Raw genomic sequence first — 23,621 nt, forward strand, 5'->3', positions numbered from 1 at the left:
TCCCAAGGAGGGAAAAGTTTCAGAAGATGCTGAGGGAGTACCTTGCCGACCATAACAAAGTCTTTCGTGATTCCTCTGTGCCTTATAATTATTGGGTATCCAAGCTGGACACGTGGCATGAACTGGCTCTCAATGCCTTGGAGGTCCTGGCTTGCCCTGCCGCTAGCATTTTGTCAGAGCGGATTTTTAGTGCCGCCGGTGGAATTATAACCGATAGGCACATACGGAGGTCAACTGAAAATGCGGACAGGCTGACTCTTATAAAAATGAACAAGGGGTGGATTGGGCCAGACTTCTCAACACCACCGAATGATAGCAGCGTAACATAAACACAAATACAGTGTCTTTTTTTAGGGAGGTCTAACTCTATTCCCATCCACCTCTGTCTTCACACCCAGACATGGGTATATGCTTCCTGATTTTGTCTATTTGCTCTTGTCCTCCTCCTTCTCGGCATCCTCATCCTCCACCACCATATTACCACCATATGTACCATATCAACATAACTACGTCTCTTGCAAGGTACATTGGAGTTCCTCCAAATTTTTGGCAGCTGTTGCTTCACTGCATAGGCAAACAGTATGGGAGACATACTTCCTAATAATGGGAGCATTTTTTTCAGGAGACCTTCCGACCTCTATGTCTCTTGCAAGGGGCATTGGGGTTCCTCCAAATTTTTGGTAGCCATTGCTTCACTGCATAAGCAAACAGTATGGGAGACACACTTCCTAATAATGGGAACATTGTTTTCAGGAGGCCCTCCGATCTCAACATCTCTTGCAACGGGCATTGGAATTCCTCCAAATTTTTGGCAGCCATTGCAGTCACTGCATGCGCAATAACAGTATAGGAGACCCACTCCTTACTAATGGCAACAACAAAGCATAGCCGACTGCTGGACTTTAAGAATAGTAAGGGCCACCTAATGGCCCTATAAAAATAGTCTTTGTGACTTTCAGAGTCCCTCCGTCATAAATGAAACAGGATTTGTCTGATGATGTGTCACACACCACATGGCCAGATAAGGTTGTAAAATGTTAAAATGACATTTCCCGGTGAATGCAAAAATGCATCAAAAACACTACGTGTAAACATAACCCAAGGTGTGGAGGTGCATTTTTCTTTTTGTATGTTTATTTTGCCTTATATACAAGTCATTACCCTGGAAAGGATGTTCCTTAACATCTTTCCCAGGAAAATCCATTTTTGTTTCGTTTTTGTATGTTTTATTGCGAGTCAGTAAAAGTGGCATAATACCTGTGACGTTGTTGACACCAGTGACCTGGGAGTCAGAAATGCTTCCAGGGGTATTCCCCATGCTGTTCCCATGTCATTTGAGCACTGTTCCCATCGATTTGGGCAATTTTTAGGCCCTCTGCAGACCGCCGGGGGGAGCTGCCGAAAAAATGCTCGAGTTTCCCACAGACTTACATTGGGCTCATTACTCGGACCAAGCACTCGAGCATACCAATTTTCTCAACTCGAACAATGAGTACCCGAGCATTTTACTGCTCGCTCATCACTAGTTTGCATGGTATGTGCATTAGCGTTTCATTAAAATATTTTAACCATTTAGCTTCTACAGCCTCTATATTTTACTGTACATAGCAGAATGAGTTAACGGTAGCCTTTTCCTTAGCCCTTACTCAAACAAAATTTACAAAATGTATTTTTTACAGACCTATTCAGGGGCCTTTATGTCAGAAAACACCCATAAGTTATACCATTTTAAAATCTGTACACCTCTAAGAATTCAAAACTGCATTAAGGAAGTTTAATCTTTCAGGTGCTTCACATGAATAAAAGCAAACTAAATTAAAATGTTATTTTAGGCTCAATTTTTTTTATATTCACAAGCTGTAGTGGGAGAAAAAAATGCACCTAAAATTGATTATTTGTGGTGAACATGGTGATAGTCAGAATTAACTATTTGGGCACACTGCATGGTACAGAAGGAGAAGTGCACCATTTATATTTTAGAGCACAATTTTGGCTGGAATAGATTGAGGTACTGCAAATGCGAGATGGCATCTGCAAAAGTGACCTTACCCCTTATTCCCCTCCGACAAACAAATAACTACAGTTTGGAAACTATGCCCCTCATGGAATTCATCTAGGGATGTAGTAACCTTTTTGGGCCCACAGGTGCTTCATGAAAGTTTATACTATTAGAATGTGAAAATAAAAATTGTTGTTTTAAAATGAGGCTTTATCCCAATGCTTTTAATTTTCACAGAGTAATAGGAGAAATTGTATCTACAATTTGTAAAGCAATTTCTTGAAAATGTGCAGTACTCTATATGTAGTGAAATGGTTGTTTGCACACGCGGCAGAGCTTGGAAGCTAAGATGCTATTGCTAGATGCTATTTGTTTTTTACAGCCCAAATTTGTCTAGAATAGTTTTGTGGGAGCCACCAGCACAATCCCAAGTTGCCAGAACAGCAAAAAAGTGACCCCTTTTTGAAACCTAAACCCACTGTTGAGCTGTGTGAAAATAAAAAAAATAAATTTGTTACAGAAATAGTTAGGTTTAGCTCAAAGTGTTTCTTCTTTACCATGGCTAAGAAGAAAGGGGTAAAAAATGTACCCTGTAATTTATGTAATTTCGCTCAAGTATGGCAATGCCCAATGCATGGTCATACACTGCTGTCTGTGCCTATGACAGGATTCAGAAATGGAGCTGCTTTTGGGGTGCTGAGTTTCTTGGAGTTGTTTGTGGGCAGCATTTGCAAAGCTCCTAAGTTAATACTCCTCATGGGAATGTTAGGTGCAGAAATGCTGCAGAAAATCTGCAACATCAAAAACTCACCAGTCACGGTAGCAAAATTAGATTACTTGTGCTTTTTGTATTTCATATTTTAAATTAAGCTGTTTTGTTCTTGATAGCTCCTGGTATTAGACTTCGACAAAACTTTATTGATTCAGCAGGAGTAGTTTTCAGTTGATCTGTGGGTCTATCTATGAATATTAAAACATGACATTTCATTTTGTATTAAAAATGATTGATTCCATAATCATAATTTATTAATTCAAAAATAAAAAACGCGACACATTCCCTTTAAGGCAATGCAAAAGATGTCTAAACAGGCTGCTGATTACCCAATGAACAATGGAAGCACATTCTCATCAGGTGAAATAGTCTCTCAGATTGTAAGCTTGCACGCAGGGCCCTCACTACTTTTGGTATCTGAGCCATGTTTATTCTGTGATGTCTTTTTGACTGTACACGTCCCCTCTAAAATTGTAAAATGCTGCAGAATATGTTTGTGCTATAAAAATTATTATTATTATTTTGTGCTGCACAATAGATATTTTTTTCTTGGTTGCTCATCATCCTGTGTAAACAGGACTTATGCTGTCGAAAACAATGGAAGTCTATTACAACTATGCATCTGATGCCAAATCGGCCTGTGCTGCAAACAAGTAGTTGGTCAGTGATTGTTTTGTGCCTCAGGTTGGACCCTTTGCGATACATACTGTGGAAATTAAACAGGTAAAAAGTTTTTATTGAATCTCTAACCTCAAAGGTGTCCATATTATTTAAGGTCTCTGTGGCTTTGCTAAACACTAGTGATGCGCGAACATGCTGTCTAACAGCCGTGAAACATGCAGCTGCAGCGATTCGAACATATTTTTCGAGCACGTCGAAGACACTCTGTTAGCATAACCCCTTGCCCGGGCATGTTTGCGCAACACTACTAAATGCCATCAGAAATGGCAATAGGCAAAACTATTTAGAGTCTGGGGACGTGATTTGCTACCATCAAAATTTACTGTGTTATAGTGATGTGCACTAAGAACTGGTTTCTCAGTCTTTGATATTCTAAGATTATGTGGAGCCCTGCTGCGCATTGATGCCACAGAACCCAGAAGGGTGCATGGATGGACTTCTCCACAAGAGGCCCTCACTACAATCACACACCTCCACCCTACCATCTCAGACCAGCAGAGGGAGCCCTGATAGGGATATATAAAGGGAGGGTGGAGGCAGGCAGCTCAGTGAGTCTTTAGGCAGAAGCCAGACAGAGGGTCTGGGAGTGTGCTGACGCTCAGAGAGCAGTGAAGAGACAGCGAGCTTTCTGCTGTGCTTAGGCGAGCCAAGGCCTGCAGCACGTGTGAAGGCCTAGTGAGAGCCTTGAGTGGGCCGAAGGCGAGAGGAGAAGGAAGAAGTAGAGAGAGGGCAGAGGAGCATACCAGGCTCACCTCAATATATATACCGGACACCGAGTCCGCGCCTACAGGGATATTCATACTCAGTGGGAACCACCGGAACCCCTGGAGGACTACAGTTCCCAGGCTCACCAAACGCTGGCTACAGTACCAGGGCTAGGAGTCACGGAAGTCCCAGTGTCCAGGGAGAGTGATCTCCAAAGAGAAGGCCCTACCACCAGGTCAGCAGGTGCAAAGAAAGACAGTAACCAAGCTAGGCCTAGCTCCAGGCAGGTCAGAAGCTTAGAGAAGAAAGCAACGGATCAGGAGGCCTTATACCCGCTCACTGGGGAGAGTGCAAAAGTGCACCCTTCACCTGGAGTACCCTGGACCGTGCCTGCAGCATCACCAGTAAAGGTACTGAAGCTTACCCCCGTGTGAGTGTCCGTCTTTCCTCTGGGACCGTCCTGCCATCTCCCCCCTGCACCACCATCCATTACACCCCACGCTGCCCTGGAGCTAGCTCTACCTGTGGAGAGCCACACCATCCCTGCTGCCGTAACACCAGCTCCAGAGGACTGCTCCGCAGCGGCGGCACCCCCTTAGCTGCATTCCACAGCTGGCGTCACAAACAGTCCAAATCCCCCATATCTATCCCCCTTTCACTGACCGCCCTGGGTCACGGACCGGGCCAGCTACCGTGATATTCCCCATACCGGCATCCATTTTTTTGTTAGTCCCCTTTAAGGAGCATGAAATATATCCGATAGATGTTTGACATTTTAGCCATTTGAAGGGTATAAATTTTTTCATAGTGACAACTGAGGCTTTCTACTAATAATAATAACCACTCTACAATTTCAATGACCACATGTATCACAATGTCTACATGTACAAAATAACTGCTAAATAGGAGTCCTTGGAGCTGGTGAACATATGCAAAGTATTGATTTTATGCTTGTGGGAAGTCATTGCCTGCTGCGCATACACGTGCGCTTCAAGTTGGGAATAGTTTAAAAGGAAATTCAAATAAAGATCAGAGATTAGGTTCAATTGCACCATTAAATGACATTTTTCATTTTTAGTATTGTATTACAACAGGTTAATTGTTATGCTGTAATGTGCAGAATATGATAATATTGTTCAGTGAGAAGTGCCTGATGAATGCGATATGTACAACCTATGACAAGTACTTTGTGTTCTCCATTTCCTAGTTGGAAAGTGCTTTTCATTAATTTTTTGAACTGTCAGTCACTGCTTTTAAATATCTGTTGGAATAACTATTGTTTGCAGGGACATGTGCCATTCTACGTCAGTGCCACAGCTGGGACTACAGTGTATGGAGCATTTGATCCATTTGACAAGATAGCTGACATATGTGAGAAATATGGGCTTTGGATGCACGTTGATGTAAGATTCTTTAATTAAACTATACAAATTAGATAAGTATGGGAGACATTATAATGTTTAATGACTCATTTTTTATTGTGCCTTATAACCTTATTTGTACTCCTGTAGGCAGCATGGGGTGGTGGACTGCTACTGTCAAAAAAGCACAGGACAAAACTGAGTGGCATTGAAAGGTACAGTGTTTCAAGCTCTGTAGATAGTAAGGTGTACCATTAAAAAGGATGCCCCTATATTCTAAGCTATCTCCTATCTTCAGAAGCCCCCTTTATCCCAGGAACAGGGTGCAGAGCCCTGTCAGAATGGAGCAGAGGGTGAGCATGCCCACCTGCACCTCATTCATGGTCTATATCCCTGATGGAAATGAGGTATCTCAGCCCTGTAATAGTACAGCATAGGGAGCAGCATGTTCAGGCAACAAACTATACTACAGTATTATAGTTGTAAACTAAATCAGCTCCTTGAAATATAGTGTTGTGCCTAGTTTAATATAAATAAATATATATATGCAGCATACTCAATGTAAATTCCTGCTTAATTAAATTCAAAAGGCAGGTTTATATAGTCAGGTAAACAAAAGAAATGCAGATATTCAGGGTGGTCCTTATATGCACAATATATATAGCCTGCAGTCATGCAGGGCGAGTACAGAACTTGTTCATCAAGGTTGGGGGGTGCATGGATGAAAGTCTATGCTCATTGTCAATACAGGGAACAAGATGAAAGACACAGAAGACAAATGGTTTCCTTCACACATCTATCCTTTTTGGAACCTAAAGCAAGGCTTGATTAATTATCAGGGTACTTCATCCTGGAAAAAAACAGGATGCAGGACTTCTGTTTTACATGTATCTTTGTTTCACCTGGTTCCCCTGATATGACAGCCTCTGCACTATAGTTCAAAATATTATATTTTGCAAATCTCTGGTATAGATCTCCTTTGGAAACCATTTTTTAATTTTGCAGAACACATAACAATTTAGCAAGGTAATAGCAATAAAATCAATCAGTAAGCATAACATGGAATTGAATGCAAGATACTCCTATTATGCCCGATGACATATTGGACTTGATAAGAGACCATCATTTTTGCTATATGCTGTAACACTAAGGTAAGTTATGGCACTTGGGTGCCTCTCACCTCCCTTCAATGTGCTTGGAGTGTGGCATTCATCATCCAGTTCCGAAGGGCATTGTTCACAATGAAGAGGTCATCAGTGTGGGACGTGGCCAAAGTACGTCCACTTCTCTGCCTTTCTGTGACTCTTCCAGTCTCTCTTGATCTCTGTTGCAACCTACTGATGACACTCTGTGACACTCTAAGCTCAGTGGCCACTTTTATCTGAGAACATCCTGCTTGAAGCATCGCAATGGCGAGGTAATGTTGATCAATTGTTAGGTGTCGTCTTAGTCTCATGATGTCAAAATGTGAACACCATGATGAGAATGACTGTTTAAATACCAATTTTAATTGAACCCAGAAATGTATTGGGAATTTCATGAATCAAACACCTGTTGTGAACTATGCCAATAAGTTCCTTGCTAGAGAACAGCAAGTTGTGCAAAAAGTACTTAAACATTGAACAGTTGAACATGCGTACTCAAAGTTTAGATACAGCCACATTAAGTTCCCGTGAAAAGGTTAGAGTGCATTTTAGGTTCATCCTGAAATTTCACACGAAAGCCAAATATTCCTAACTTTTTGTGAGTAGTGTATATACATATATAGATAGATATATAAAGATACAATCATGGCCGAAAGTGTTGGCACCCTTGAAATTGTTTCAGAAAATGAAGTATTTCTCCCAGAATATTATTGCAATTACACATGTTTTATTATACACATGTTTATTTCCTTTGTGTGTACTGGAATAACACAAAAAACTGAGAAAAAGACAATTTGGGCATTATTTGACACAAAACCCTCAGAATAGGACAAACAAAATTGCTGGCACACTCAACTTAATATTTGGTTACACACCCTTTGGAATAAATAACTGCAATCAATTGCTTCCTATAACTATCAACAAGCTTCTTAAACCTCTCAACTGGAATTTTGGACCACTCTTCATTTGCAAACTGCTCCAGGTCTCTCATATTTGAAGAGTGTCTTCTCCCAAAAGCAATTTTTAGATCTCTCCACAGGTGTTCAACAGTGCTTTGTTTCCATCAATATCTGGGTGCTTCTTGAAGTACATGTTTGGGGTCATTGTCCTACTGGACCCATGACCTAGGACGCAAGCCCAGTTTTCTTTCACTGGGCACTGTATTGCGACACAAAATGCTTTAGTAATCTTCAGATTTCATAATGTCTTGCACATAGTCAAGGCACCCAGTGCCAGAGGCAGCAAAACATCCCCAAAACATCTTTGACCGTCCAATATATTTGACTCTGGGTACTGTGTTCTTTCTTTTTTTGTAGTTCTCATTCCATTTTTGGTAAGCAGTAGAATGATGTGCTTTAAAAAAAAAGCTTTATCTTGGTCTCATCTGTCCACAAGATGCTTTCCCAGAAGGATTTTAGCGTACTCACGTACATTCTGGCAAACTACAGTCTTGCTTTTTTATGTCTGTGTCAGCAGTGGGGTCCTCTTGGGTCTCCTGCCATAGCATTTCATTTCATTCAAACGTCGACAGATAGTTTGCACTGATATTGATGCACCCTGAGCTTGCAGGACAGCTAGAATTTCTTTGGAACTTGATCGGGGCTGCTCATCCACCATCCAGACTATCTTGCATTGCAACCTTTCATCAAATTTTCTCTACCGTCCAAATCCAGGAAGATTAGCTACAGAGCCATAGGTTATAAACTTCTTGATTATGTTGCGCACTGTGGACAAAAGAACATCAAGAGATGTGGAGATGGACTTGAATCATTTTCAACAATTTTGATTCTCAAGTCCTCGGACAGCTCTCTTCTCATCTTTCTGTTTTCCATACTTAGTGTGGCACATAGAGACACACAATTCAAAGATTGAGTTAACTTCTTCTCTTTATATCTGGTTTCAGGTGTGATTATCATATTGCCCACACCTGTTACTTGCCACAGGTGAGTTTGAATGAGCATTACATGCTTGAAACAAAGTCATTTACCCACAATTTTTGAAAGGTGCAAACAATTTTGTCCTGCCTTTTTTTAGGGTTTTGTGTGAAATGATGTTCAATTTGCCTTTTTTTCTCTGTTATTTTTGTGTTGTTCGAATACACACAAAGGAAATAAACGTGTATAACAAAACAAGTGTAATGGCAATAATTTTCTCAGAGAAAAACTTCTTTTTCTGGAACAAATTCAAGGGTGCCAAAACTTTCGACCATGACTGTATACATAGATATATACACTGCTCAAAAAATAAAGGGAACACTTAAACAACAGAATATAACTCCAAGTAAATCAAACTTCTGTGAAATCAAACTGTCCACTTATGAAGCAACACTGATTGACAATCAATTTCACATGCTGTTGTGCAAATGGAATAGACAATAAATGGAAATTATTGGCAATTATCAAGACACACTCAATAAAGGAGTGGTTCAGCAGATGGGGACCACTGACCACATCTCAGTAGCAATGCTTTCTGGCTGATGTTTTGGTCACTTTTGAATGTTGGTTGTGCTTTCACACTCGTGGTAGCATGAGACGGACTCTACAACCCACAGAAGTTGCTCATGTAGTGAAGCTCATCCAGGATGGCACATCAATGTGAGCTGTGGCAAGAAGGTTTGCTGTGTCTGTCAGCATAGTGTCCAGAGGCTGGAGGCTGGAGGCGCTACCAGGAGACAGGCCAGTACACCAGGCGACGTGGAGGGGGCCGTAGGAGGGCAGCAACCCAGCAGCAGAACCGCTACCTCCGCCTTTGTGCAAGGAGGAACAGGAGGAGCACTGCCAGAGCCCTGCAAAATGACCTCCAGCAGGCCACAAATGTGCATATGTCTGCACAAGTTAGAAACCGACTCCATGAGGGTTGTATGAGAGCCAGACGTCCACAGATGGGTGTTGTGCTCACAGCCCAACACCGTGCAGGATGCTTGGCATTTGCCACAGAACACCAGGATTGGCAAAGTCGCCACTGGCACCCTGTGCTCTTCACAGATGAAAGCAGGTTCACACTGAGCACATGTGACAGATGTGACAGAGTCTGGAGACGCCGTGGAGAGCGATCTGCTGCCTGCAACATCCTTCAGCATGACCGGTTTGGCAGTGGGTCAGTAATGATGTGGGGTGGCATTTCTTTGGATGGCCGCACAGCCCTCCATGTGCTCGCCAGAGGTAGCCTGACTGCCATTAGTTACTGAGATAAGATCCTCAGACTACTTGTGAGACCATATGCTGGTGCGCGTAGCCCCGGGTTCCTCCTAATGCAGGACAATGCCAGACCTCATGTGACTGGAATGTGTCAGCATTTCCTGCAATATGAAGGCATTGAAGCTATGGACTGGCCTGCCCGTTACCCAGACCTGAATCCGATTGAGCACATCTGGGACATCATGTCTCACTCCATCCACCAAAGTCACGTTGCACCACAGACTATCCAGGAGTAGTGTTGAGCCACCCCCGTAGTGTTCGGGTTCGGTTTGGTTCGTCGAACACCGGGATGTTCGTGGACTGTTCATCGAACACCTTAGAACACTCTCAAACACCGTCAAACACCGTTAAAACCAATGGCAGGCAAATAAAAGCACATAGAAAACACCTTCAAAGGTGTCCAAAAGCTGACAAACTGCTCAGAAGACACTCTCTTTAAAAAAGCCGGCCGGCAATTCAGCATCGATACCTGACAATTTAGAACAGAAAGAATAGAGCATCACATATAGATTAGATAGATAGAAACATGTCAGTCACATATATAAGAAGTACAGTAACAGTGTTGGTTACTGTACTTGTCATTTAGTGTTAAAGGATTTATTAAAAAAATAATAGTGTTTTCATGCACCGTCTCTTTAAAAAAGCCCGCCGGCAATTCAGCATCGGTACCCGACAATTTAGAACAGAAAGAATAGAGCATCACACATAGATTAGATAGATAGAAACATGTCAGTCACATATATAATAAGTACAGTGATAGTGTTGATTACTGTACTTGTCATTAAGTGTTAAAATAAAGGATTTATTAAAAAAAAAATTGGCGTGGGGTTCCCCGTAATTTTAGTCTCTAGCGGAGGTTAAGCAGACAGCTGGGGCAGATGTTTGAAGCCTGGGAAGGGGGTAATACCCACGGAGCTTCCCAGGCTACTAATATCAGCCCCCCAGCTGAATACCTAGTCTTTACTAGCTATTAAAATGGGGGATCCCCCCAAAAAATGATGTGGGGTCCCCCCTATTTTAATAGCTAGCAAAGGCTAGGCAGACAGCTGGGGGCTGATACTAATAGCCCAGGAAGGGTGCCATGAATATTGGCCCCCTCCTAGGCTAGAAACAGCAGCCCTCAGCCATCCCAGAAATGGCGAATCCATAGGATGTGCCAATTCTGGCACTTAACCTGGCTCTTCCCACTGCCCTGTAGCGGTGGCAGTGGGGTAATAGGGCTGGGGTTGATGTCAGCTTATAATGCCAGCTGACATCAAGCCCAGGTTAGTAATGGAGAGGCGTTTATAAGACACCCCCATTACTAACCTCATAGTCAAAGTTAAAAAAAAAAACACAACACCCAGAATAAAGTCCTTTAATTGAAATAAACACACAATTCTTTAATGTTCTAAATTAAACTATACTTACCATCACGCCCATTCCAGCTGAAGCCAATGATCTCCTGCAATAAAAATAAAATAATAAACCAACATCATCCTTACCTTTCCATGGTTCCCAGGACTGCTCCAGCTCTTCTACATTGACATGAAAGGCTGGATCGTAGCCGAAAGCTGCCATACAGCTTGCCATGCCGCAGACACTGAGAAGTGCAGGCATGCTTGCGCTCCTCAGTGTCTGGCTGTGACGGCATCCAGATGAGCCGAGTTCATGTCCAATGAACTCAGCTCACCTCATGCACGTCACTGACAGCATGGGAGAATTCTGCTGTGCATGTTGTGAGCGTGAGAGAATTCTCCTGCGCTCACGTCAAGCGCAAGCGCAGGAGAATTTTCCCACGCTGTCAGTGACGTGCATGAGGTGAGCTGAGTTCATTAGACATGATCTCGGCTCATTTGGATGCCGTCACAGCCAGACACTGAGGAGCGCAAGCATGCCTGCGCTTCTCAGTGTCGGCGGCATGGCAAGCTGGATGGCAGCTTTCGGCTGCGATCCAGCCTGTCATGTGAATGTAGCAGAGCTGGAGCCATCCTGGGAACCATCGAAAGGTAAGGATGATGTTGGTTTATTATTTTACTTTTATTGCAGAAGACATTGGCTTCAGCTGGAATGGGCGTGATGGTAAGTATGGTTTAATTTAGAACATTAAAAAATTGTGTGCTTATTTCAATTAAGGACTTTATTCTGGGTGTTGTGTTTTTTTTAAATACTTTGCTAGAAATTTATGGCGGTCATGTTTAATATTGGCGTGACCCCATGAATTTCGAGCTTAGGGCCAGCTGATGATACCAAGCTGGCCCTAACCCCTTTATTACCCAGTGAGCCACCACACCAGGGCCCTGGATGAGTTGGGTACAGCACCAGAAGATGGCGCTTCTATGAACGCGCCATTTTCTGGGGTGGCTGCGGACTGCAATTTGCAGTGGGGGGGGGGGCAGAAAGCTTGGGTCTCCCTGCGCTGCGGATTCCAGCCCCCAGCTGCCTAGTTGTACCTGGCTGGACACAAAAATAGGGCGAAGCCCCACGTTTTTTTTTTTAATTATTTCATGAAATTAATGAAATAATTAAAAAAAAAGGGCTTCCCTATATTGTTGAGTCCGGCCAGGTACAAAAAGGCAGCTGGTGCTTGGGGGCAGCCCGTTCCTGCCTGCTGTACCTGGCTGGACACAAAAATAGGGCAAAGCCCCACATCATTTTTTTTTAAATTATTTCATGAATTTCATGAAATAATTAAAAAAAAAAATACATGGGGTTTCACCCTATTTTTTTGTCCACCCAGGTACAGCAGGCAGGAACGGGCTGCCACCAACCACCAGCTGCCTATTTGTACCTGGCCGGACACAAAAATATAGGGAAGCCCTTTTTTTTTAATTATTTCATGAATTTCATGAAATAATTAAAAAAAAAAAAAAAACAGCTCGAATTTGAGATTGGCTAACAGTTCGAGTTGAACACCGCTTATCTCTATCCAGGAGTTGGCGGATGCTTTAGTCCAGGTCTGGCACGTGGAGGTTACACACAATACTGAGCCTCATTTTGACTTTTTTAAGGACATTACATCAAAGTTGAATCAGCCTGTAGTGTGTTTTTCCAATTTAATTTTGGGGGTGACTCCAAATCCAGGCCTCCATTTTTAATAAATTTGATTTCCATTGATGATTTTTGTGTGATTTTGCTGTCAGCATATTCAACTTTGAACAGAACAAAGTATTCAACGAGAATATTTCATTTATTCAGATCTACAGTAGGATGTGTTATTTGAGTGTTCCCTTTATTTTTTTGAGCAGTGTGTATATTTATATATTTATATATATATATATATATATATATATATATATATGTGTGTATATTTAAATCTGTATCTCTGTATCTATCTACTGTAGATATAGATTTATAGATATAGATATATTGTAGGAAGTCAGGTGGGACAGGGTTAAAACCGATCACTGGAGATCCTGTTTACATGCACCAGGCTAGCTATGACTAGATCCAGGCCCTGGATTTATTTGGTGTTCGGTCAGCTAGGGAAACTGAGCAGTGTTGAGCCACCCCCGTAGTGTTCGAGTTCGGTTCGATTGGTCGAACACCCGTGTGTTCGCCGAACTGTTCGTTGAACACCTTCGAACACATTTAAAACCAATGGCAGGCAAACAAAAACACATAGAAACACATAGAAAACACCTTCAAAGGTGTCCAAAAGCTGACAAACTGCTCAGAAGACACAACTAACACATGGAAAAGTGACAAGTACATATAGTCATGCGAAAAGAAAAGAGGTGGAGGAGTAAAAGGAGGGGGAGACACAGATATAGGCATGTCATGCCCTTCTAAAATCCAAAAAGTAAGAAGCCGACACGTTCAGTCCGCTCCTGCCCGTGCCACCTCCGTGTCGCCGGGTTTGTGCCAGAGCCGCGGTGAACCCTGACGGCCAGCCCCCCTCTCCCAATACTGGTGCCAGTCCGCTGGTGGGTCGAGCGAGCCCCCCTGTGGTGGAGGCAGCTCTAAGCTTTTTAATTTAAATTGTCTCTCTAATTTGAATGAATACACTTTAAATCCATTTACAAGGATCTATTGGAGGGCAAGTCTCATGCCAGCAGCCGCGTAATTCCAGCTCCAGTAGCGTCCACTAAAGCTGCTGCAGTTAAAAAGCTTTTATAAGGATCGAGCTCGGCTGTCCACCGCAAGGCATCCTACTGCCAGTCCCAGCCCCTATGCCTTGGGGTGCCTCCTGATGCTCTTCACTGAGTATCCCATGGTCCCGAAGCATTTCCTTTGAAAAAATTAAGTGTCCAAACTACAGGTGGTGTAGCTTGCTTAACAGCCGGGATAATCCGCTGACTAGCAGACACTGCTACTAGGCACAAAGTATTTCCTGGGCTAGATGCAGTTAAAAATTTGTAATTAGATCCTCTCGTTGGATGCTGAGAAAGCATTCCATAGAGTCTCCTGGCACGCCATATATGATTCTCTTAAAAAGCTTGGGGTAGGGGTCTAGGGGACCCTTTTATAGCCAAAATCACGGCCCTGTATCACAATACGTCACCTAGGCTGAAGATAAATGGAACTGTAGCACCCTGAGGGCTCGGTTGCTACAGAGGTATTGCACCTCACCCAGAGGTGTGATATCTCACTCTCAGGTAAGGATGGAGTGTGGATCAGGACCCGACACCTGCATGCATTACACCACATTGCCGTGGGGCAGGGCGACCAATATGCCTCTGAGATGGGCACGACAGTCCCTGTCCCTGGCTGGAGTGGGGGGAGGGAACACTGAGGAAGGGGAACCCTGTAGTGCAGGAGCAGGGAGGAAGCAGTTCCTTGGTGCATTGAGAAGGGAGTATAAAAGGTGGGCACCATCTTAGTTCAGTGCAGAGAAGTCTGAGCAGAAGTGGCAGGGAGCAGGGGCTCTGCATGAGCTCTGCTCCGGAGGGGGGCCTAGTAACAGAGGCCCAGGCCTGGAAGAGGGAGAAGGAAGGAAGAGGAGCGGAGAAGGCTCCTGGAACGAGGAATGAAGGGATCCCAGGGGTGCGGACGGGCGAGTCGCCACCGCACGCCCGAATCCACCTGCGTGGAGGGGTCAGGCCAAAGGGGGAGACCGGTCCCCGAAACTAGTGGAGGCAGGAAACGACCCTCAGCTAGAAACCGGAGGCTGTGACATTTTATGTGGCGCAGCCCCTCGCTACACCCGCTAGGAAGGCACCACATAGGGTCAGGGAAACTGGCGCCAAGTTTACCAAGAGGAGGCCCGAGGCAGCCGGACAGAAGGGTTGGTAAGAAAGGCCAGACAAAGGATACACAAAGGGGGTCCTGTGAAGCGCTCCAAAGTTATCTGGGAGTTGTCTGAGCCCCTCACCTGGTGAGCACAGTACGACGTGGGCAGCCGTTACCTGCAGACGTGGTCTGGATAATAAGAACTGTGAGTAAAGGCCCTGGACTGCATCACTGACTCCGTGTCGTTACTGCTGCTGCCCTGCACCATCACCCCCATCCTCCGCATACACTGCCCTGAGGCTATACTCCTCCCGTGGGGAGTTATGCTATGCTCTGCTGCACCCACAACACCAGCCTCAGCGGTCTGCCCTGCAGCGGCGGTTCACTCTGACCGCAATCCACGGGTGGCGTAGTCGGACATTTAAACATCAAAACCACATAAATAGTTCCGCCACTGGTTTGACCACCCTGAGCCACGGAACCGGGTCGCCGCCACGAAACTACAACCACCAGCATCCACCAAAAAGGGTCCGGCTCCGGGTGTCCCAAGGTCCAGGGGGTGCATCAGAACATTTTCATCACCTTTCACAATCACCAATGGGACAAGGCAGGGATGTCCTCTGACCCCTCTCTTATACATCCTAGTGACGGAGCACCTGCTCTCATCAATTCGCCATAACCCCAATATTAGGTGGATTGAGGTGGGAGGCACCGAGTACAAGTGCTCTCTATTTGCTGATGATGTCCTAGTATATATCACTCAATCACATATATCCATCCATGCTGTTATGGCTGAAATAGATCACTTTGTTACATGGTCAAATTTTAAAATCAATGCAGCGAAGTCTGAGGCCCTCGATGTCTCCCTCCCCAAATCCATATAGGATTCCATCCAGTCCAACTTTCCCTTTGCCTGGCCCTCACAGGGTATCAAATACTTAGGAATTCCTATTCATAGAGACCTCTCCCATCTATGTTATCTTAATTTTGGGCCCTTTATTGAACAACTCCATACAGACCACGGTTGGCAAGTTAGAACTGTAAGATTCACTACGTGAACCACTGGTGTTTTGTGGAAAAGCACATGTACACTGTGTTCCAAATTATTATGCAAAAAGTGTTTAGGAGTGATAAGGGAAGAATTTGTTTGTTTGTCAGTTAAACTCATTGATGGTGATGTGTGTCAGGGCTCTTTATATCACTGTAAGCAATTGCAGACACCTGTGCTAATTAGTTTGGCAGGTGTGTCCAATGAAAGGCAAGACTACTTAAGAAGGTTGTCTCATATTATTAAGCAGACTACATTTTCTGCCAAAATGGGAAAGAAAAAGGATGTGTCGGCTGCTGAGAAGCAACAAATTGTGGAGTGTTTAGGTCAAGGCATGACTACAATCAACATTGTGCGATGATCAGGATGAAGTGTCTTGGCAATCAAGAAGTATGTAGCTGATTCACAGTACACATGTGTGCGTGCTGATAAGGGCAAATTGAGCACTCTTTCCTACAGGCAATTACGTCAGGTTAAAAGAGCAGTGGCAAAAAAGCCTTGTCATAGCAGCAGACAAGTTTTTGAAGCTGCTGGTGCCTCCAACGTCCCCCGAACAACAAGATGCAGGGTCCTTCAGAGGTTTGCAGCTGTGCATACGCCATCCTGTCGACCTCCTCTATCCACTTCACACAAGCAGAAACGGCTCCAGTGGGCCAAACATTACATGAAGACTGATTTCAAAACTGTTTTGTTCACGGATGAGTGCCGTGCAGCGCTCGATGGTCCAGATGGATGGAGTGGAGGATGGCTGGTTGATGGACACCCCACGCAAACATGGCTACAGTGCCAACAAGGAGGAGGTGGAGTAATGTTTTGGGCTGGAATCATGGGGAGAGAGATTGTCGGCCCCTTAAGGATCCCTGAAGGGGTAAAGATGAACTCCATAATGTATGTGGAGTTTCTCAAACAGCACTTCCTGCCATGGTTCAAGAAGAAGAACCGTGTATTTCACAGCAAGATCATTTTTTTGCATGATAATGCACCATCTCATGCTGCACATAAAACATCTGCATCTCTGGCTGATATGGGCATAAAAGGGGACAAACTTATGGTGTGACCCCCATGCTCCCCTGACCTCTACCCCATTCAGAACCTCTGGAGCATCATCAAAAGGAGTGTCTATGATGGCGGGAGGCAGTTCACATCTAAGCAACAGCTCTGGGAGGGTATTCTGTCCTCATGCAAAACAATTGAAGCAGAAACCATCCAAAACCTGACAAATTCAATGGACGAGAAAGTTCAGAAGCTCCTTTCGAACAAGGGGTCCTATGTGAAAATGTAACATCACCTAGAATAAAGTTTTGAGTTGAAAACTCTTTGATTTCAGTTTCTAATAACCTGCTAATGATTATAATTTCAAAAATGACCATTTTTTTGGTCTTTATTAAAATGAAAAGGTTGATCGAAAAGTTTGGGGGATCTAAGAGTGTGGCAACCCAGTAGTCATGATTACTTCGAATTCTGACAATATGAGGGTCATGTTGCAGGTAGTGCAGCAAGAAGGCACTTATGTGTCTTGCGCATCTCGGAGCCCCAAAATTATTTTCCGGGCTAGATGCAGCTAAAAATTATTATTCATTTTAAATCTGGTGGAGCTTAGTATAGATGGCCTAATAGGATCAGTGCTGCACACTGCTACAAAGCCCAAATTATTTTCCAGTCAAGATACAGTTAAACATGATTAGTAATTTTAAATCTGGTGGAGCTTATTATAGATGGCCTAATAGAATCAGTGCTGCACACTGCTACAAAGCCCAAATTATTTTCCAGCCAAGATACAGATAAACATGATTAGTAATTTGAAAGCTTAAAATGGTTGGTAGGGTGATTTTAACCAATCATCAAGCTTTTACTCTCCCCAGGATGACACAGGGGTAGAAAAGTCGTTTCGGATCCATGATTTGTTCATCTTTATGAACGTGAGTCTGTCTACATTATCAGTGGAGAGCCGCGTGCGCTTATCTGTCAGCACACCACCAGCAGCGCTGAACACACGTTCAGACAGAACGCTGGCTGCGGGGCATGACAAGATCTCCAAGGCATAAGTGGCTAGCTCCGGCCATTTATCCAGATTGGAAGCCCAAAAAGAGCAAGGGTCCAGTAACACAGTCATGGCTTCAATGTTTACTTGGAGATACTCCTGTACCATCGTCTCTAGGCGTTGACTATGTGTCAGACTTCTTGTCTCCTGTGGCCTTGCAAAGGATGGGCTAAAAAAGTGGTGAAATGATTCCGCAAAATTGATGTTACCAGCAGATACTGTGGTTCTGTTACGGTTTGAGTGCTGAACACTTGACGGTCCCACGGTTGGCAAGTTGGAACTGTGAGATTCACTATGTGCACCACTGGTGTTTTGTGGAAAAGCACATGTAAGATTCTGCATCAGTCTCTGCTGATACTCCTGCATGCGTGCATCCCTTTCTATGGCAGGAATAATTTCTGCAAATTTACTTTTGTACCAGGGATCTAACAGTGTGGCAACCCAGTAGTCAGGATTATTTCTAATTCTCACAATTCGAGGGTCATGTTGCAGGTAGTGCAGCAAGAAGGCACTCATGTGTGTTGCGCATGCAGGAGCACCAAGTCCCTGTTGTGTTGGTGGCGAGGTAACAATCATGCTTCCTTCCTCTGTCCTCTCCCCCCAACCTCGCACAACAGAAATGTGATCAAGGTCTCCCTCATCTGATGAGTCTTCCATCAGTTCGTCCTCCACTTCTTCCTGGGCTCCTGCACCTTCCTCACTAGTTTGGCTGCTACCATGCGCCCTGGTAAAACCATCTCCCCCACCCTCACATGCCTGCCGCCTTGGTGCTGCCGACCGTCTGGACCTTGCAGATGTTAGCCCTTCCGCATACAACTCCTCCTCCTCTACTTCCTCCACCTCCTCTTGTGCCACCACCTGACTCCGAATTCTGTTTAACATGTGCTCCAGCATGTAAATCACCGGAATAGTCATGCTGATAATGGCATCGTCAGCACTAAACATCTTCGTCGCCATTTCAAAACTGTGCAGAAGGGTGCATAGGTCCCTGATCTGAGACCACTCCTCCAGCGTGATTTGCCCCACCTCTGGATCTCGTTGGCCCAGGCTATACGTCAGAACGTATTGCACCAGGGCTTGTGAGGTGCTGCCACAGTCGCTACAACATGTGCAGAGTTGAATTACACCGGGTAGGCACATCGCATTTTAGCCGGGGAAGTGGCAGGCCCAACAACTTCTGTAGAGATGTAAGTCGCTGAGCTGCGGGATGCGAACGGCGGAAGTGAGCACACAGCGACCGTGCCCTCTGCAGAAGGCCATCTAGTCTGGGATAGTGGGCTAAAAATTGCTGGACAACCAGGTTCAACACGTGAGCCATACAAGGCACGTGTGTGACATTGCCCCGGCGAAGGGCCGCACCCAGGTTTGCAGCATTGTGCACACGGCCTTCCCTGGTTTCAGGTCCAGTGGAGACAACCATTCATGAAATTGGTTCTCCAGAGCTGACCACAACTCCTCAGCTGTGTGACTCACATTTCCCAGACATTTCACAGTAAAAACCGCCTGATGACGTTGAGCCCTACTGCCAGCATAGTAAGGAGGTGTGCAGGATCCCTTCTGCGCAGTTAGAAAGCTTGTGGCATGACCAGACAGGCTTTGGGTGCAGGTGGAAGACCGAGAGGAGGTTGAGGAGGCAGAAGCAGTGGAGGAACTTTGACATAAAAAGGATTGACGCACAACTCGTGGGGACGGCAAGACTTGGACAGCAGCCCCTTGTCCTGCTGTCACCATAGTTACCCAGTGCCCAGTCAGCGACATGTAACGCCCCTGTCCATGCCTACTCGTCCAAGTGTCTGTGGTGAAATGCACCCTGTCACACACAGAGTTTCTCAAAGAAGCGGTGATGTTGTGTGCGACATGCTGGTGGAGCGCAGGCACACCTTTCTTTGAGAAGTAGTGCCGACTGGGCATCTGGTACTGGGGCACTGCGACGGACATAAGGTCTCGAAAATCCTCTGTGTCCACCAGGCGGAAAGGCAGCATTTCTGTAGCCAAGAGCTTGCAGATGGTGAAATTCAACCTCTTAGCTTTCTCATGGCTAGGAGGAAATGGTCTTTTACTTGTCCACATCTGAGGGACCGAGGGCTGGCTATTGTGCTTAGACGGGTTTATAAGGGTGTCCCCTGCAAACTGCCGGTCTGTGAGGAAGATGCAGGCGGACATGTTAGGTTGCCTTGATCCAAAGTTGGTGCTATCGATGTCGGACAGCGCTCAACACCAGCTGGTGTTACCACCTCCAAAGAAAATGATGACCTGCCAATCACGCTGGCTGTTGCGGGTAAAGAGGTGGCAGGTCTGTGCCCCAAAACAGGTGTGACTGCTGTCCCCCCAGTCACAGAGGATGAAGAGGCCACGGATGCACAAGATATGAAAGACGGTGGTTGGCCCGGCCGGCTAGGCCGCATTGTAGCACACTGAGCTTCCCACTGCAACTTATGCTTTATGTCCATGTGCCGGTTCATGCATGAAGTACTCAAACTATGTATTTTTTGGCCTCTACTTAGCTTTTGCTGACAAATGTTACAGATAACATGAGTTGGGTCATCTTTATCGATCTGAAAAAATGCGCAGGCTATGCAAGGCTTAGCACCCATGCAACCTGAAGAGCCACCACGACTTGTGGTGAGAGGGAGAGTTGTGTTCGAGGATGCAGTTGTTGACGTGCTTCCAGTACTACGTCTCTGTCCAGGAAGGCGCAACCTGACCTCGTCGTAACTAGCATCTTCCTCCACCTCCTCTGCTGACCTCATCTCTTGGCTGACTGTGGGTTGACAGTAAGTGGGATCTCCAACCTCATCATCATCACCCTGTGCGTTATCACACCCGTCGTCCTCAGAGCCAACCTGTTCCTGCCCTGACAAAAAACTAAAGTTGTCGCTCCAATCAGGTATTTGAGTCTCATCATCGTCTTCCTCATTGTCTCCACCAACAGGAGTTACAGTTTGGGAATAAGGATCTACATTATGGTCAGAACCTTCTGCGTCTGGTCCTGGATCCGATTCATAAAGATTCTGGGCATCAGTGCAGATCATTTCCTCGTCTGGATTCACAGAAGCGCTGGAGTCGACCTCTGATTCCCAGGCTATAGTATGAGTAAACAGCTCTGCAGACTCAACCATCTGTTCTACCTCATACTCAGACGGGCAGCTGGAGGTTTGGGAGCTGTGAGGAAGCAAGTGCGATTGGGGTGACACCTTTGAGGAATGGAGTATTTGTGATGTTGAAGTTGATGTGGAGGAGAGCCCACTTAAAGGAGCACTTGATATCCGTTGAAGCACCTGTTGTTTTTGTGCCTCATCTGGAATTTGTAGCGATTGGCGTGGCCGTAAGAAAGGGATCTTATCACATTGTCCGCTAAAAGAAGTAGACATTTTAGTTTGGCTGGAAGATGGTCTTTCTTCTGCAGATGTTACTGTTGCTTTAACACCTACCCCACGGACACAACCTTTTTTCCCCTTCCCAACACGCCTATTCCCCTTTCCACCAGCAGCAGGCCTTTTTCCACTCATTTTGGTGGTTAACTAATTCACAACTCAGGAGTTGTTTGCACAAAAAAACAATGGATGGGAACCGAGCAGAGCTGAGTGGCCAAACTGTGGTATTAGGCCAAAACTATTGGCTGGGTTAGATGCAGAAAAAAATTATATTCAATTTGCAACCTGATGGAGGTCAGTATAGATGGACTAATAGAACAAGTCCTACACACAGCTAGAAGCCCAAATATTTTTTCAGAGGTAGATGCAGAAAAAAAATATATTCAGTTTGCAACCTGATGGAGGTCAGTATAGATGGACTAATAGAGAAAGTCCCACACACTGCTAGAAGGCCAAATATTTTTTCAGAGCTAGATGCAGACAAAAAATTATTTTTAATTTGCAACCTGATGGAGGTCAGTATAGATGGACTAATAGAGAAAGTCCCACACACTGCTAGAAGGCCAAATATTTTTTCAGAGCTAGATGCAGACAAAAAATTATTTTGAATTTGCAACCTGATGGAGGTCAGTATAGATGGACTAATAGAGAAAGTCCCACACACTGCTAGAAGGCCAAATATTTTTTCAGAGCTAGATGCAGACAAAAAATTATTTTGAATTTGCAGCGTGAAGGAGGTCAGTATAGATGGACTAATAGAACAAGTCCCACACACTGCTAGAAGCCCAAATATTTTTTCAGAGCTAGATGCAGAAAAAAATTATATTCAGTTTGCAACCTGATGGAGGACAGTATAGATGGACTAATAGAACAAGTCCCACACACTGCTAGAAGACCAAATATTTTTTCAGAGCTAGATGCAGAAAAAAATTATATTCAGTTTGCAACCTGATGGAGGTCAGTATAGATGGACTAATAGAACAAGTCCCACACACTGCTAGAAGCCCAAATATTTTTTCAGAGCTAGATGCAGAAAAAAATTATATTCAATTTGCAACCTGATGGAGGTCAGTATAGATGGACTAATAGAATGATGCTATGCCCAAAAGATTTTACTTCACTAGGTGCAGTATAAAAATTGGTATTCTATACACAGGTGTTATATCTTGCAACACAGATAGGCTACTCCACTGACTAACACACTCTGCAAAAGGCCAAAAAGGATTAGCTTTGCTAGATTCAGCCAAATGCTGTGAAAAAAACTTGCACAGCACTGGCACAGACCTGCCTGGCAAAAACTGATAGGAACTGATGTAACCTAGTCCTGAAAAGGACTGCAATTACAATTAGTCTTTACTCCCACAATCTATCTATTTAAGAGCACAGACCTGCCTGATAAAAGTCGTAGGAAATGCTGTAACCTAGTCCTTAAAAGGACTGCAATCACAACTATTCCCTACTCCCAAGCTATCTGTAGATTTGTGCGAAAATTGGCTTGAAATTAACAAGGTATAGCGCACACAGCAACAGCGGTGCCGTCTAACACGCAGCTGCAGCAGTGAGAAAATGGTGGCGACGGGGAAAATGGCTTGGTCTTATAGGGCAAGGACATGTGACATACACTGTCAATGACACATGCCCTTGCTTGTGTGAAAAAAAGCACTTCGCTCCGTGTGTGCGCTGCTGATAGGCTGACAGATTGCACCTCCCCACTGTAAATGCGGGAAAGAGAAAAAAAAATGGAGATCTTCCCCCCACCCCGCTGTACACTCAAACTGCGTATTAACATTAATTTTCATCATTACTGAGAAAAAATCCAGTTATGATTTTGGTGCACGAACAGTTATCGAACATAACCTCGAACAGCCGAATTTTTCTCAAATCGTTCGTGTTCGCCGAACGGCTCGAACACCGCCCAAAACAGCTCGAATTTGAGATTGGCGAACAGTTCGAGTAGAACAACGCTCATCTCTATTTGTGTGTTGGAGTTGGTAAGTAACCAGCAAATGTGAACTGTCTGTGAGGTGAACATTTCTCTGTGGTAGTGGATCTCGAGAGAAGCCATTGTTGATTTACAGACTGTGCATAATAATGCCCGTACTTTGGTAAACATTTGGCATGTGGATAGATATAGATACTGGATATAC

General features: G+C 44.6%; 1 protein-coding gene across 3 annotated transcripts in view; it reads left to right on the plus strand.

Moving 5' to 3' along the window:
* LOC141265491 (glutamate decarboxylase 1-like) overlaps positions 1-23,621 on the plus strand; it is a 279,089-nt gene that overhangs the window by 212,541 nt on the left and 42,927 nt on the right. For all 3 annotated transcript variants that reach the window (XM_073678644.1, XM_073678645.1, XM_073678643.1), the window contains exons 9-10: positions 5,444-5,560; positions 5,669-5,733. In XM_073678644.1, coding sequence (XP_073534745.1) covers positions 5,444-5,560; positions 5,669-5,733 — 182 coding nt within the window. The remainder of the gene's footprint in view (positions 1-5,443; positions 5,561-5,668; positions 5,734-23,621) is intronic.

Source organism: Phyllobates terribilis, unplaced genomic scaffold (genome assembly GCF_046119375.1).
Source record: "Phyllobates terribilis strain yellow unplaced genomic scaffold, ASM4611937v1 Scaffold_4__5_contigs__length_816908805, whole genome shotgun sequence".
Classification (NCBI taxonomy): domain Eukaryota; kingdom Metazoa; phylum Chordata; class Amphibia; order Anura; family Dendrobatidae; genus Phyllobates; species Phyllobates terribilis.